This window comes from Lathamus discolor, chromosome 5 (genome assembly GCF_037157495.1).
Source record: "Lathamus discolor isolate bLatDis1 chromosome 5, bLatDis1.hap1, whole genome shotgun sequence".
NCBI classification, from domain to species: domain Eukaryota; kingdom Metazoa; phylum Chordata; class Aves; order Psittaciformes; family Psittacidae; genus Lathamus; species Lathamus discolor.
Window position 1 is genome coordinate 119,396,114 of NC_088888.1, and position 16,340 is coordinate 119,412,453.

Here is a 16,340-nt window from a genome sequence, read left to right on the forward strand (position 1 = left end):
TCTAGAAAGCAGTGGAAACACAGCGTGCATTTAATTCCTTCTGCAACAATAAGGATGAGCATGCCCTTCCTTAATTTATGTGTAAAAGAATTTACTTGTTATGTTTATGAAAGTATTATTTAAATTCAATAACTACATTTAAGAAATATAAACAAGAGCAGGCTTTGAGATAATCGTCTGTATGTATTTTCAACCACTAAAAGAACTTGTGAGACCTTCTACATAGATGGAGAGGGATCATAGCAGTGACATGAACTGAAATCAGTTCTTGAAGTACAAAGATAAAACACTGACTTTTGTTATTCCAGGGAAAAAAGACAGCAAGGCAAGGAAAATTTGAAGGGCAGAGAGAGGGGAAAGTTCCCAATGCCTCAACTTGCATCTCCCAGCAACCCTGAGATGGGTCTATGTACAACACACGTGACACCAGTGTGCAAACCATGGTTGTTACAACACCCTGTTAAACGACATGAACTCTCTATTTCCTCACACCAGCCTCCTGCTTATGGGTGCTCATTTAGTTCTGAGACTGCTCTATGTGCCCCATGTTCCAAGCAGGAACTGGCTGCTCCCTGCTCCTGCCTGGGACCGGAGTGTTTGCTACAAAGAGCCTCTGACTTGCCTCCCATGTGAGCAGGGAAACAGCAGAAATCATGTTAGTGTTACAAGAGACCTAAGAGGCATCTGCTTTTCCCACAGACAAGCAAGAGAGCTGCGCTACCACTGCTATTTTCCAGAAACTGGAAAAAAAAAACACCAAAAATGTGGAAAACTGCTTGTGATGAGTATGTAACAGCTCCCCTAAAAAAACATGTAGGCACAATCTGCCTCTAAGACCTTTTTCTTCCCACTTTAACAAAGATTCAGCATAGGACTTTCAGGAAGAGAATTATAAAGCTACTGGAATCACACTTCTGGGTTGTTGAAAATATGCAACCTTTGTACTTCACTCAAGATCTGCGGTCACAGAAACGCAATGAATGCTGCCCTGTCATGCCTCTTTATTAAGTCAATCATGAGCTAATTTCCTGAAATTCGTATCTTTTGTTTTGGCAGTCTTACAAAATACATTTGGAAAACACTTAGAAGTCAGATAACCAGGATAGTAAACCTGGTTATAAATAGAAAGGTGTAAAGAGTATTCATTTAGTTAAAAAAAAGAAGTTGAAAATATTTCCCCTATTTTCCTCCTTCTCAGCTTAATAAAGCACAAATTGGATGAACCACACACTTAAATATTCAGCTTTCTCTCCCTCGGGATATTCATTTATTGTTTCTTTTAATTCTATTGAAGTGTATTACTTTGAGATGTTTGGGGACGCTCTGCAGTGACAAGTTAATTCTGCCATGATTAGGAAAACTATCTGCTGAAAATTGCCGTAACAGAGACTTGCGGGAAAGTCCACAGGCATCTCAAACATGTCCTGCGCTCATTTTCAACAGGGAACTTCTCAAATTCCCACCCAGGCTGAAAGAGGGGAAAACTCCCGCCAGTAACTCGTCACAAGCTTGTAGTAGAAATCACAGGGAGGCTGATGAAAGTTACAGTCCTAATTTTGCTGCTCACTGATGCACTGATTTTCCCATTTTTCTGCTGCTGTCAGGATATATGCCTCAGAATAAAGATGGGGAGTTTCTTTTCCTAAGATGCAATGGTTCTACTATAGTTTGTCATTATGTTTTTCTGCACGGTCTAAATGCAACATCATTCACACTTCTCAGAATGAGAAACAATTAATAGAAAGATATTATACCAACAAACTCTGTGAAAACCATACCTGTCACAATCTGTTTCATATCCCTGAGGGTAATTTACAAACATTCATGAGAAGTATGTTTTCAAAATTAAAAGTCAAGGCAGAAGAATGAGAACAGCATGCACACACGCATGTACGCACACACACAGAGTTTAAAAATTAAAAGGCAAATTGAAAGTGGTCATTAGTGACTCAAAAAGCACATATGGCTGACTTTGGGGTCCCGCAGCAACCCTTGATGGGTAGGTATAACTAACAATGTTCTCATAACACTGAAAAATCCTGAACAGTTCAAGGCAATCCAACTTTTTCCCTGCAGCCACATGCTTTTGAAGTAGGATTGATATTTGTTGTACCTCTTTCTCATGATCTGAAAACCAGCTGGTGTCTTTACTGGAGCCTTGAGGCAAAATATGAACATCCACCAAAACAGCAAAGTTCCCACACTGGAAAAGAAAAAAAAGGAGAAAAAAAAAACTGTTCAACTGTAGCTGCTGGGAAGCACATGTCAAGCAGATAGGAGGAAAACAATCAGGTAAGCACATGCATCTGATTCAGAGATACAACAGGCACAACTTAAAACTGTGAAAAATTATGAAGTATGGAGTTACAAATTTACCATTGTTTGTGGGCTTAATGAGAAACAAGAGCACCAGATCTATGTCTTGGATTGCTCACTGAAAAGCTGAAACAATAACAACAAACACATGGAATTTTCTTTTGCTATATTCCACTTTTAAATCTGAGTTCTAGCAAATGTTAACATGTGAAGAATTAACCATACCTACACCATCTCCCATCATTCTGTTTTCTGAAAATTAAGCGCCATACTAATGGTCTAGTTTGCATTTTAAATTTATTAACTCCTTAAAAATTCAGCTTCATTAGAAGTCTCTCCAAACTACTTAATGTAAAAACAGTATGTTTAAGGAACTTGTGGTGACTACCTAATATTCATTTGTCACTTAGCAAATACTATACTTGGTTAAATGATAACAAGGCTAACCTATTAATAAAAACTGTATAATAGAATCTTAGAATGGTTTGGGTTGGAGAGGACCTTAAGATCATCCAGTTCTGACCTGCTGCCATGGGCAGAGGGACACCTCACACTAGACCATGTCACCCAAGACTCTGTCCAACCTGGCCTTGAACACTGCCAGGAATGGAGCATTTACCACTTCTTTGGGCAGCCTGTTCCAGTGCCTCACCACGCTTCACAGTAAAGAACTTCTTCCTTGTATCTAACCTGAACTTTCCCCATTTTAGCTTTAACCCATCACCCCTTGTCCTATTGCTACAGTTCCTGTTGAAGGGTCCCTCTCCAGCATCCTTGCAGGCCTCCTTCAGATATCAGAAGGCTGCTATGGATGATGTCAGGTACAGCCCAAGACACACCAACTATTTCTGAAATTCCTTCATAGACATTAATTGAGGAGAACTTGACGCAGGAGGCTTAATTACTTTCTTTCATCAGTACCTCAGTCATTACAATGAGCTTCTAAAACATAAGGAAGTGTGAATGGCACGAACACTTGTCCTTAGTGCCACTGTGCACCAACTCACTCCTTTTTCATTTCAGTGAAAAAAGGTAATATTCCCCTTTTTCACACCCAGCAGTGTGGGGCATTACAAGGTAATGCTTTCCTTTACCGTAACACAGCACCACATCTCACTCAAGATGCCTTTTATCTGAACAACTTGAAAGGTAAAAAGCCAGTTTCATCACTCTGTTTTGGCTGCTTGTGCTGCACTTGTGATGCAATAAACTCACTCTCTGAGAAGACTGAACATGTGCGGTCATGGCAATTGCACATCCGGAATGTCTGATGGTATAGAAACAACATCCTGATTCCAGACAAATCTCAACTGTGTGTGCACAAACTAGCATTAGACCGCTCTGGTTCCAAGTGGATGCTGCAGTGCACACTTCCTGTCCTAACTCTCCCTCTCTCCATATTTGCTCTTCGCTGCCAAACATCTGCAAACCCCACACCAGAATTCCAGTTGCTAACAGAATTAGTTCTAGAAAGAATACGATACATATTTTTACACTACAGTTGGACATCACCTACAGTCTAAGAGAGTACATCTGTTATCTTAGGTTTATGGTATAGCACAAGTAGAGACTTTGAGAGTACCCTCGCCTGTACAGTTAATGCAAAGCACAACAAGTTTTAGCATCAATTTTCTTAATCATGACAGCCTATTTGGTAAAAGTAGAAACCTTTGGTTTTTACAAAGCACTTAAATCTGTAAATTATCCATGAACACAACTATTTAAATAATTATTTAAATATAATTTAAGATATATTTCACCACCAGTGTTGTATTGAAGCTAGAATGCAAAAGTTTGGCACATGAGTCACGCATTGTGAAATCATTTTGAGAATCTTCTAAGTTACTTATAGGTATCAGTCATTGAAAGAGCAGAATGCTTTGATGTGTTTTATCAAAAGGCTTCTCTTTCCTCTAGAGAACCAAGAATTACCAGATGGCTGCAACAGCAAACCTCCCTGAGCTTTAAATTGATGACAAAATATCTCTCAAAAATCTCTGGTGAATCATTAGTCAGCTCCAGCAAACTTTTGAGTTGACTACTTAACTTCAAAGTTAGCAGACACTGCCTATTATGAAGTGAAAGCCACTAAATTATTCATGGTTCAGCACTTACAACAACGAACAAGTATTTGGTACATCAAGAAAATTCAAATTACCAAATGCTACATGTTAGCTTGCATAATTTTCTACTGACTACAGAAACCTGACATATAGATACAGATGCAAAGTATAGACATGCTTTTCAAGGAGAGATAATGTTTTTAATTATTTTCTTCTGAATGGCAATATTTGTCTCAGTTGCCTTGAAAAGAACTAGAAAAAAAAAGAAAATAACAAGCCATATTTGAAACCAGATAATGGAACAGTTCAAAATAGTCTTCAAAATATTACAAACAGACCAAACATTTGTATTCAAAGAAAAACAAATATATATGAATAATACATAAATCCGTGTAACAAAGAAGCTTTCCCAATGGAAGATTTCTTCCCTTCTGAGTTTTGGAGCAATCTTCTTGTGGATGGCATACGTGGAACTATTTCAACATCCAAAAGCCATTAGCTTTGCCATTCAATTAGAACAGCTTTGGGACAGGACATAAGGAAGCAGAACTGTCACAGACAAAGAGGAACATGGGGAGTAAGATAATGTAAGCACAGATTTTTCTGGGTCTTGCTACCTTTTACTTTTTTTAAGTCCTGAACACAATATAAGCAACAGCTCCCACACAGGCTCTTTTGCACTCTCAAACTATGCAATACATGGTATACACTACACTGTATTTATACTCTATATGCCTTCACATTGTACACCTTTCTGTATGGTACTTACACTACAAAGCTCAATAGAGCTTTGGCCACTCCAGCAGCAAAGGAAAAGTTCTCTGTACAGACTAAATTCTAATACAAGTAACTGTGAGGAATAGCGGGAATTGGAAGCAAAATGTATACTGCTTACATTAACATTTGATGATCTTTTACATGTTTCCAAATAATTTTAATTTGTGTTCTGGAGACATGCAATTCTGTGAAAATACTAGAATCATACCATTGAGTGATTTGTGTTGGAAGTGACCTTTCAACCCTCTGCCATGAGCAGGGACACATCCCACTAGACCAGGCTGCTCTAAGGCCCATCCAACCTGGCCTTGAACACTGCCAGGGATGAGACAGCCACAGCTTCTCTGAACAACCTATGCCAGTGTCTCACCACCCTCAGAGAAGAATTTCCTTCCATATTTCCAACCTAAATGTATATTCTTTCATCTCAGAGCCCTTCCCCCTTGACTTATCACTACACGTCCTTGTAAAAATTCCCTCTCCAGACTTCTTGTACGTCCCTGTTAGATACTTTTATTTTAGATGAAAAGAAGTAGTTCCAGTAGTTGTGGCTTCTAGAAGCAACTTGTGACTCCTCGGTACTGTAAGTGAAAGGCAAACCAAAAGTAGAGAAATTTTTAATCCTATGTTTTTACAGAATCTCAATCTAAAAATTTTCACTGAATATGATTTTTAAAGGCATGATTATCAAAACTGAAACCCAAAAGCCTGATTTAATGGGAAGCACTTTTGTCAAGAATCAGTACAAAAACATTTCACCAGAAAACTAAAGACAGAAACAGATGCTCCTATTTGATATCCTCCATAATTTCAGAACTCAAAACTTTTCAATTTTACAAGTTGGTTTTTAATGTTAATGGGACTTACTGTAACAGTCTAATAACATTCACTGTGTTATTAAACAAAGGACTTGAAAAGAGCTCAAAATGTTGTTAGTGTATTGTTGTTCAGTAATGGCATCTAATTCAGAACATATTTTCTGGAATCAAACAGTTTATACAAATACATCAAACACTTCATAGATTCTGCAAATGGAAAAGATAACCAGAAGCGTAACATAAACAGAATGAATAGCAGTGCATAGTGGTAGGTCAGTCAAGGCAAGTCATCTGCTCAAAACCTGTTAAAACCTTGGCCCAGGAGAAGCACATAGTGGACTCTTACCTCAAATCCTTCAATGAGCAGATAAATGCAAATACTTTTTATTCCTGTACTCAAGAATACGTCTTTTTACAACACATGGCTACTCTCATTTCTTCAAACCTCATGACTTCAAATATCATAAAACCAATTATTATAAACAAAAAGACTTGGGATGCTGAGGATCAGCATGGTGAGTTTGTATTCAGTTATATAATTCCCAATGTACTGCATCATTAAACCTGACATGACTGGGGAGCCAGACTCCCAAGACACATATTAGCGTTTCCCATTGCTGTAATTATTCTACAGATGGAGGATGTAGGGTCAGTGGAAAAGGAAACACATGTGATGAAGGTGAGACATTGGAATAGGTTGCCCAAAGAAGCGGCAAATGCTCCATCCTTGGCAGTGTTCATGGCCAGGTTGGACAGAGCCTTGGGCAACATGGTGTAGTGTGAGGTGTCCCTGCCTATGGCAGGAAGTTGGAACTGGATGATCTTAAGGTCCTTTCCAGCCCAAACCATTCTGTGATTCTGTGGTAGGTTGGGAGGGGGAAGGGGAGAAGAGGCAGGTAAATAAATAAATAAATAAGAGAAGCTTGTGAAATATCTTGTCTTATAATAAAAAGGGAAAATTTTAATATATTGCATCCTAAATTCTTTCTACATTCAGTTCTGCAAGTTCAAACATCTACAACATTAAGTACAATTATGTAGTCACTGGCCTATACACTCTGCCAACTATATTATGACCATATATATATATATGGTCATATATATATATATGGTCATAATATATATATATATGACCATAATATATATATATATGGTCATATATATATATGTCATATATATATATATATATATATATATATACACACACATATTCACTTTTTCAAGGCTTTTCAGAAGCAAAAGTATGTTCTCCTCCTTTACTTTTCTGACCCCCAAATGTTACATCTTCCTTTTGTTCCTATGGTTAGCACCAAACATCTTCAATATTTTTACTTTTTTCTCCAGCAACAGGCAAAAATCATTATTTAAGCAAGTGCACACACAACACAGGAGATATATTTGTCATTAGAAGAAATTAATTTACCTTTCACTTACAAACATGCCCAGGAACAACACAGTCAGAGGTAATACCCATAGTTTCCCAAACTGTAGGACACACTCTTCTAGTAGACAAATGCCTCAACCTGGCATAAAAAAATATGGGTGCAAAGGAGGTTTGGTGGCACCGAACATTGTACATTTTTCATTCTTTTAAGTAGATAAAGCTATGATTTGATATGTGCCCAGATTTTCCACGTTTTTGTTTTTTTTTTTTTTTTCAGAATTTCTGGGATTTGGTTTTTGGGAGCTTTCCTCCTTAGGGAAAAAAGGGAGGAGAGAGGACAACATAGCTGTTTTGGTTTTGTGGTTTTTTCACTACATAGTCAAACTACACGGAACTGGTGCCTTTCTAGTCGCTGTTCAAAGCAAGGTGGTTTTTGAACTTCAAATTTCAGGAGAGTAGAAACCAACAGGTCATCAGTGATTGGGTTTAATGTCATGACATTACACAGAAGGTCACCTAACAGAAGGAATTAATTTATGCTTGTTTCAGCTGAGATAGAGTTAATTTTCTCCCTTGTAGCTTGTGTTAATGCTGTGTTTTGGCTTTAGTTTAAAATAATGTTGGTAACACACCAATGGTTTAGTTGTTGCTCAGTAGCAGTTACCCTAAAATCATGGATTTTTCAGTGCCCCATGCTCTGCCAGAGAGGAGGGGAACAAGGGGTATTGCATACCATAGAACGTCTTCCCCCCCTTCTCTCTCTCCTATTATTATTATTGTATTATTATATTTTACTTTTATTTCAATTATTAAATTGTTCTTATCTCAACCCACGGGGCTTTTAGCTTTTTTCCCAAATGTCTTTCCTATCCCACAGAGCAGTGTGAGTGTGTGAGCAAGCAGCTGTGTGGTACTTAGTTGCCAGCTGAGCTTAAACCACAATGTGATTGTAGCAGGATTTCTCACCAGCTGATTCAGAAAGAGCAGAAGAGACCATAGAGAACCCCCCTCCCAGAAAAAGCCACAGGCAGGAACCCTCAAGGAATTGATGATACAAGGCCATTCTTCAGAATGCTCAAAGAAGAAAGAATTAAACTTCAGGGTGGGGAGGGGGGTAGTATATTCCACTTTTGGCCTTTTCTCTTTTCTGGAGAACAGTTTGGTTCTGGAAATTCTTCAGAGCTTTCAGTTCGTTATAAATATTGCATGGCTGTGAGGAGATGAGTTGTAACCCGAAACCAATGCTAAGCCATTCACTCTGTCACTGGGGAAATCACAGCTGCTGGTACTAGATGCAAAGTGGGACTGCAGGATCTCAGATCAGAAAACGGAGAAAAGCCAGAAGATGAGCACAACTGGGAGAGTAGCAGTCATACCAACAGCCCGAGCTCTGCTACAACTCACAAACCTTTTACAGTATCTGGGCTCTATGGTGCAGTTTCATGAGTGTACAGGGAACAACCAGGCTGCCCTTTGAAAATCTCAAATGGGTTCTATTTTATTTACTAGAGTTGTAGAACAGTTTTAACAAATAACTGGTTTTGTTAAAGAAGGCTCATAGCCATTAGCTAACATCACTTAGCTCTTTTCAGTCCCCCATGAAATCACCCTACAACAGTAAAGCAGCAGATCATCAGCAATGGCATAAGAGTTTAATTTGCAGATCTCTCCTCAAAGATGGCTATACTAAACCATACACAGATTCAGCAGGAACTGGATGACCTAAAATGCATTCAGACTTCCCAAAAGCAGGGAGGAAATTCCCCCTTTTATAACCTGAATACAAGTTATATCTAAGTAATCTTTTGCAAGTGGTTGGCTTGCTTTTTCAGGAGTATAGTTTAAGTATGGGAAATTCCTGAGTGGAGGAGTGTTTAATTTTCTGGCGATTTAGAGGAAGAAAAGAAGTAGTTATCTGAAAAGTCAATCAATGAGCTACAGGAGTATTAAGATCACATTCAGCAGTTCCCATGTCAAGTAAAGAGGTGCAAGCAGAGAACGAGCCAACTTTTGAGCAATGTAGTCTGAAAACACAAGAAACTAGGACACGCTATCAAGGCAGTATTTTAGACTCTTGAACAATGCAGAAGGTAGTAAACAAAAAATAGCTGTGAATGATTCAACTCTTAGGGAAATGTAAAGAAATAAAGTAGTTTCAAATCTGATGGAGCTGTGTATGATACTGGAGAATTTCAAAGTAAGGACTAATATGCTGTTGTTAAAGCATGTGATTGTGAGAGAGCCACCCAAATCAACACAGCAAAATGAATTAATCAAGACAACTCCTTCAAGAACACCCTAAGTATCTGCTGAGTTAAAGGATCTGCATGTTTTTAGCAACATAAGAATGCTTCGGTGCAAACAGAGCCCTTCAGTTCATTACCGCAGTCAGGCTAAGCAGTAATTACTTAATCTAAACATCTGAACTTGTCTTGGAGAACTGCTCTATCAGGTACAATGTTGAAAAAGAGGTCTAAATTGCAGGAGAGAATTAAGCTTAATTTAGGTTGTCAATCTGTGCTGGTCTGATCCCAATTCCGTAGGAGGATTTTGTAGCCTACATATCGAAAGGAGCCATGTAGCTGGAGCTCAAACAATTGCAAAAAGCAAATTTTTCCTCAGGGCAAAGTCTCCAAGTAACAGTGCAATCTCCACATTGTTTTGAGAGGATATATACCATGTCCCTGCCTGTGTCAGAGCTGATCCAGAAAAATAGCAGCGCAGTATTTGTTTAAGATAATAAAAAGATAATTTGAGATTCCAACAAGGTGGTTTCACCATTTTGTTGTAAAATATTCTTATAAAAACTATGATTTTTTTAAATCATAGCTAGCAGGCAATGAATACTCATCTATGCAGCAACTTGCATTTATGACATTGGCCTGGAGGGGGTGAGAGGCCATATTAAATGGATAGCTGAACATATTCACCATCTACATAAATGCAATTCATTCTAAATTGTACATTTTAAGGACATTTCCTAGGGCTTGGACACACCAAAACACATTATGTATCACTTGATCTTTGTTAAGTGGGTGCAGATGAAGATTAGAGGTACCTTACCCAGCTCTCACCCGAAGCTATCAACAAAAAATTTGGTGTTATGAAAGTGATTCATAAAGAGAAGAATGGCCTTGTCACTGCTGTACTAAACTGGAATTTGGGATGTCCTTCGTGGTTCCAGAAAGTCAGTGCTGCGATTAGCTTGTTACCCAGATGGAAAGATAAAGGAACTAGTACGCACCCTGTACAAAAACTTCTGCATGTCTGAATCATTCATTTAGTAATGATCAGATACTACAGTAATAGGAATCATCACATTAAATATTGAGAACTGGCAACTCTAAAGTGATTGTTACTTCCTTTGATTTTTTTCCCCTATAGAAACAGAAGTACCACGGGTTCACTATCAGCTTCTTCAATATTTTCTTATAGTAACCAAACTAAATTTCAAATTTAGCTATTTCTGACTATAACAGGTCAAGCAACTGGTTAAAGCAGTAGAATGACTGGAGGTTCGTAACACTTAAAAAGGGCTTGCTTAAAGTCCTGCTAGGAAACAGCAGGGAGGACTAAAGCTTCCAACAAACTTAATAATCACAAACAGCAAAGTGACAACATAATTTTCTGAAGAAATTACAGCCAGTAATAAAAAAGCTTGAAGGGCTTTTTCAGACCTTTTACATGTTAAAGAGTTTTCACACACATGCTCTACATGCTATATTTTAATATTAATAAACCAAACTTTAAAGTATAAACACAAGACCCCAAGTATGTATTGGCAAGTGACTGATGTATTTGTTAGGCATGTGAAAAGAACCACCATACAGGACTGCTCAGAGGCTTAGTAATGTACCACCTGATTTTATGTGTTTCTGCAGATGTTCATCATGACTAGCTAATTAAGTGCAATAAAAATAAAGGTAAAAAGCCACCACCCTCAGTATCTTTTGATGTAAGCTCTGCCAGAGGAAACAAATCCAACCACTGGATAGCAGGGAAAACACAATTTATGAAATTTTCGTAAGGTGAAGAAGAGATAAAACCACAATGTTTGTTTGGGAAGGTAATTTGCCCATTGCTAAGATGAAGGGAGCAGCAGTTCTCAAGCATATGATGCATCCAGCAACATATTTCTTGAGTTTATGGTACACCAGCTGCAGGGATGGGCTGACTTCCCTCTCACAAAAACAGAACTGGGAAGTGAGGGCAGATCCCACACAGGAAATTGTTCCACGTCCCCCAATTTCACAATTGTTTCACAAAGCCTCTGATTCCTTTTTATACTAAGAGACAAGGTCTCACCTGCCCTGAAATTTACTTCCTTCCCTCCCTCTCATGAAGATGTTACCTACCGCAGCATACAGCTACTGAAGTGGGAAAGGGGAGGCAATAGAAAAACCAAACCCAACATCTGCAGTCCATGTTTCATTATAAAATATTTGCAGATGTGAAATCCTTATGCCAAAATAATTTAGCAGATTAAAGATACATTGATTACACATGCTCAGACTTTAAGACAAATACATAAAGCAGAAATATTTTTTTATTTGCAAAGTACAAGCAAGCCAAATTTCTCAATATTGTTCTATTTGCTTTAGTGGTTGAAATGTTACATTTTCCAAGTGCATAAAAGCAGTACTTGTTAACTCTAACTAATTTTCTAAGTTAAGCCCAGAACATTTCAGAACTGCATGAAGGCTTTTTCAGAAATAACGTAAGAAAAATGTGATTCACTTTTGAAAAAAACATATTAAAATGTCACACCCTTTGGACAAAATCCATCTAGTAAGTGGTAGCATATTTAGTCAACATAAAGCAAAAGTAAGTTCAACAAAATCATCACTATTCTATGATTCTATGATCAATGCATTATCTACAAAGGTACAAGGGAAGAAACAGATAAACCTTTCAAGTGAACAAGCGATGCTCTAAATCTTACTGCTGAAAAAGCGGAATCATATGGATGGAGAACACATTGTATTTCAAAATGAAAACAGATCAGCAATAATCTCAAGGAATTACCTGCTGGAGAGCAAGGAATAGCTTTTTTTTTTTAATATTCAAGCAAAAAAAATGCTTCTATCTGGCACTGCAGAGAGTATATAATAAATAGACTTCATGCATAAAAAGCAAATATGGAGACAAAAGGAACAGCAGCAACTGATACATAAAAAATATGTAAAATGTTAACATAGTTGAACACTGGAGAGTTAGCAACAAGCAAGGACAAGTTGTGAAAGGTGCTGCTGATTCCTGGTGGAGGTGTTCACCATCAGAAAGGCTGCTTAGACTAAAACTGAGGAAGCTATTTCCCCATTTGTCTGTCCTTGTCCCTTATGCCTCCATCTTAATTCTTGAGGTTACCACTTTCAGAACTAACAGGTACAACTGTCCCCTACTAAACCAGCTCTGATACAACATGTGTATTAAAATACATACTAAAAAACTATTCAGTTGGGTAAATAGGGAGCGACGATTTATCTCTCTCTCCTAACAAACTTAGTAAGTGGCAACCTCTGTTAGGAGAAGAGGGCAATGAAAAGCAGGTGGTGGACAACTTGGCCTTAACTCACATCATATGCAGCTGAAAAGTATACCTGACTCTGTTCTAACACCAGGCCTTCAGGAGGCACCAGTAACACATCTGCTGCCTATAAAGAAGGCAGGTGTGTACAACTTTAGATTATACACGTTAATCAGCATTTTCATGCACCTATCAGACACATTAAAAATTTGTAACAAAACACAAAAGTGAATCCTCTTTCTACAACTCAGTTTCTCAGGTTGGGAGGGTTAAGTGCCTATTATTTTTCTTCTAAAGATCCATAAAAATCAACTCAAGTCTCTTCCAACAGCAGAAAAGAAGATCCAAAGTAACTGATTGTTTTTAACATGAAAACAAACACTGAATGGACATTGAAAGAAATCAAATCAGTACTTTACACAAGCATAGTCTATTCCGTAACTGGCTTTGTCAGTTTATGTAACTCTTTTTCACACTAAGTGCATTGATAGGTATTACATTCACATGAGGTCAATCAAGTAATGAAAGCCCAAGGGAAAACACTTGTTTTTAATACCCTGTACAGACAGCATGGTAACACATTGCTCATTTTCACCTATTGTGAAGTATAATAGAAACAACATGCTCCCAAGATTTCAGAGAAAGCCTATTTAAACCTGAAAGGGGAGTAGCAAGAAAAAAAAAAAAAAAGTGATTATCAAAAATTATGTATCTATTTCACTCAGATCAGCAAAGCCATTGTCCCAGAGAAGAAAGGGCATAATTTTAGTAATGTTAAAGACAACTATCAGTACCTAGGATTTCAAGTGATGTTTGGGAATGCCCTTTTAAAAAGTTGAAGTTTTAAGTTTCAAAGCTAATTCTTCCAAATTTCCCCTTGGATTATGTTACTAATTGGGAATATGTGGGAAATATTTCCCACTATCATGTTTATAAAAGTTCCAGTGATAATTAGCAGCAATCCCAACACACATGGAGAACATTAAAATCACTGAGAATGATAAATGGTGTTGATTTTACGTAACAAAATGTTCACTTTAAATACATAAAAAGTTATATTGGGACAGTCCAGTGGTCCACAATGACCTGCATGCTCTGACAGTGACTAGTAGTAGCTGTCTGCAGGAAACGATTAAGATAAGCAAATAATGGTACTTTCCTTAGTAAATATATTAGACATTCAGCAACATGAGATTCTGGTGCTTTACATCCCATAGGCTGTATCCATACTTAGAAGTCATCAATGGTCATTTTCTCCCAGGATTTGTTAGACTGGTTTACAAAACTGCATGTATTTTCTATCCACAATATCCTGTGGCAAGCAGTCCCCCAAACTGATCACATGTGCATGAAGAATCATATCTCCTAGTTCATTTCAAATTATCATGTTAGTTTAATTGAATACCCTCAGTTGTTAAATGTGAACAAACAGTCATTTCTTATTTATCTCTTCCTGCAATCCATGAGTTAATATTCCCTATTATTCCCCACTCACCCACCTCCGGCTTTCTCTCATCCAGGCTGAAGAGTGTTAAATTGTTCCTTATACTGGAGAATTTCTATACCTCTCACTAATTCTTAGTTCCACTAAGGAGAACTGCAAGTACACATAGCATTTAAAAAGTAGACATGGCCACAATTTGTACCATGGCACAGTGATGTTATTTCTTGTGCTTTCTTCATTCCATTCCTACTATTCCCCAAATTGGTTTTGCATTTTAAAATGCTGCTGTGAATTAAGCTAAGTTATTCCTGCGTGGTGGTCCTGTGCTTATAACCCATCATTTGCATCCGTAAGTTTGAAGCTGTTCTCCCTCACCCCACATACATCACATTGACTTATTCATCCGTCATTTAATTGTACAGGCACTCAATACTCTAAGGTTTTTTTCAATAGTTCATTTTAAGTCTTTGTAACCTCCTTTCTGAGGTCATTTATAAATATATATTTAATACATAAATATATACATTTAATATATAAAAATATATATTTCATATATATTTATTTATTTATAAATACCGGGTCTACCCCAGAGCTCCCTGTCCAATTCCAGCACTGCCTCCGTCCACCTTTATCCTACAGCCAGGTAATCTATGTGAGGACTTTCTTCTTTAGCTCACTGAAAGACACTTTGGTGAGGCAAATCACTTTTGGAGACTCTAAATGGGTTATAGCAACCAGACTGCCCCATTCCTTACATTCACCAGTACGTGTAAAGAAGCCAGAAGGCTGTGATGCACGACTTCTCTTTACAATGGGTGTTTCGACTTCTTCCCAACATACTACACAAATCTGTATATCCACCCATTCTGCCTCAGTGGAATTTATGCTAATTTCCCTGCTACAGAAGTCAAGACATTGATCTGACAACTTGCTGGTCCTAGCATACAAGGCACTCTCAAATACATGAAACTACAGCAATTTAAAAAGAACAAGCTCTGCCAAATTTTCTTATTGACATATAAAATGCCCTAAAACCTGGCTTTCTGTGTACTTATTCCAGTGCAGAGTACAAATTAACCAAAATAGACAACTATATTAACCCCCATTGTTTCTTTTGCAGCTAAGAACACTATGAAACTGGAAAATTAGTTTTCAAAGTTAATGCATCTGTTTCAAAAGTCCTGGCTTTTTAACGACATCTTAGTAAACAGAATAACTCCACAAATGCATCTTAGTACCCTCCCCTGCTGTGTGCAAATGCAGAGAGAGAATCATGCTCAAGCCAGTGCTTTCACCCTCAGAAGACCTAATTCTGCTTCACTCGTCTCCCACATACCCCCCACACTGAGCCAAACTGCTGAAAAACCCCCAAGAAACCAAAAATTATCTTCTGTACATTAGATGATAATATTGTGTAAAACAGTCCCTCATCATTTTTTATCACTTTCTAGCCAAAAATGCATCTATTTCCACATTTATCAGATTCTTTTTTTCCTTGCTCTATTAGTAAGCCTATCGCAGAAAATTGCCACAGGTCTCCTAATCATTCATGGTATTTTTCATGAGTTTAAGTTCATCATTCAAGACTTTCGCCATGCCTACCAGGTCACAACTGCTTCTTAATGCACTTTCTAAACCGGTGAGTACTATAGTAAAACTGACAGAAGAAACTAGCTCAGTAAAGCAAGGTACGCCACCTAGGAATGAACATTTACTATGTCACCTAGGTGAATTAAATCTTGCTTAACTGTAATGTTTCTGTCTACCCAGCAATATGTTAAGATATAAAAGTGAATTACTTAACATGTCTGCAGTATACCTGATTTTCCATAATCTGAATGTACCTGCTTAGCTCTGTTAAGACAGTTTACACGTAACTGACATTTGATATTCAAGACAGCAACATTGTCTTGAAATGTAATGCCTATGATCTATAAAAACAGGACAACCATCATTGTCAGCTGCTTTGTAGCTCACAAGGAATAAATAATTTTCATCACTTCCAATTTTG

General features: G+C 37.7%; 1 protein-coding gene across 4 annotated transcripts in view; it reads right to left on the bottom strand.

The window, feature by feature from the left end:
* The window catches only part of SLX4IP (SLX4 interacting protein), an 82,716-nt gene that overhangs the window by 37,374 nt on the left and 29,002 nt on the right, over nt 1-16,340 (bottom strand). For 3 of the 4 annotated variants that reach the window (XM_065682324.1, XM_065682326.1, XM_065682325.1), the window contains exon 4: nt 2,114-2,203. The exons of the other annotated variant lie outside the window; for it this stretch is intronic. In XM_065682324.1, coding sequence (XP_065538396.1) covers nt 2,114-2,203 — 90 coding nt within the window. The remainder of the gene's footprint in view (nt 1-2,113; nt 2,204-16,340) is intronic. 4 annotated transcript variants of the gene reach the window in all.